This window comes from Condylura cristata, unplaced genomic scaffold (assembly GCF_000260355.1).
Source record: "Condylura cristata isolate star-nosed mole 26May11 unplaced genomic scaffold, ConCri1.0 scaffold00027, whole genome shotgun sequence".
NCBI lineage: Eukaryota > Metazoa > Chordata > Mammalia > Eulipotyphla > Talpidae > Condylura > Condylura cristata.
Window position 1 is genome coordinate 1,244,308 of NW_004567128.1, and position 883 is coordinate 1,245,190.

General features: G+C 68.3%; 1 protein-coding gene across 1 annotated transcript in view; it reads right to left on the reverse strand.

Moving 5' to 3' along the window:
- Positions 1–378: 378 nt before the first annotated feature.
- Positions 379–883, reverse strand: part of GPR143 (G protein-coupled receptor 143) — a 43,140-nt gene continuing 42,635 nt past the window's right edge. Inside the window, 2 exon segments of the mRNA XM_012730235.1 lie at positions 379–612; positions 778–883. The exon segment at positions 778–883 is cut by the window's right edge and continues 3 nt beyond it. Coding sequence (XP_012585689.1) covers positions 379–612; positions 778–883 — 340 coding nt within the window.

Below are 883 nucleotides of genomic sequence, written 5' to 3' on the forward strand. Positions count from 1 at the left end.
GCGGGCCGGGCGGCGGGGGCCCCGCCAGCGACGGCTCACAGACCTCGGATGAACCCCCTGTGAGCAGGATGACAAGCTCGGGGGACCCTCCCCTCGGTGTCCCCACATCGTCCGGTGCAGTTCCAGATTGTTCATCCACACGGGCACGTGCTCGCCATCGGTACCATTGCACGTCACCCGTCTCTCACCCGAGACCGAGAGTCCGCGGCTGTCTTTCCCAGCGCCTGCGCCCTGGCAGAGGAAAGACCGGGCTCACCTCCCAGCCCCCCTTTATTTTTCTCGGCTGGGCTGCCCGTGTGTGCACAGTTACGCGGAGGGATCACCTCCACTTCCGCGGCGTCGCGCCGGGGCGACGTTCCTTCAGGCCCAACCCCTGCCTCAGTCTGCCCAAAGGTCCCCGCCGTGGGCCGCACCCAGCTCAGTGGCCCTGGGCAGCACCGCCTGGGAAGGACCCACCGTGAGCAGCACCAGCCGGCCCTCGGGGTTCCCGGCCGACCCGGGGCAGGTTGACGTGCCAACGCCTCGGACGTGAGCGAGCTGACGCTCCCTTCCGACATTGGTTTTGGTTTTTTCCCCAGGAAGACACATGACAACCACTGGAAAGGGATGACGCTTTCCCGAGGGGGAGGGGGGCGGGCGGGAGGGAGGCGCAGAGGGTGGCCGGCAGGGTGACCGGGACTTCGAGGTGGCGCAGCGCGGCCTCTGGGCAGACGGAGGCCCGCCCCCAGCACGTGCGGCGCTGCGCAAAGGCAGGCCCAGCCAGCAGGCCCGACCTACCAGCACAAACCACGTGGTCCTGGCTGCGTTCCTCACCGGCCTCAGGGGGCCCGCGTGGATGTCCGGCTGCATCTCAAGGTAGAGCAAAAGGCCTTCGTTGATGACG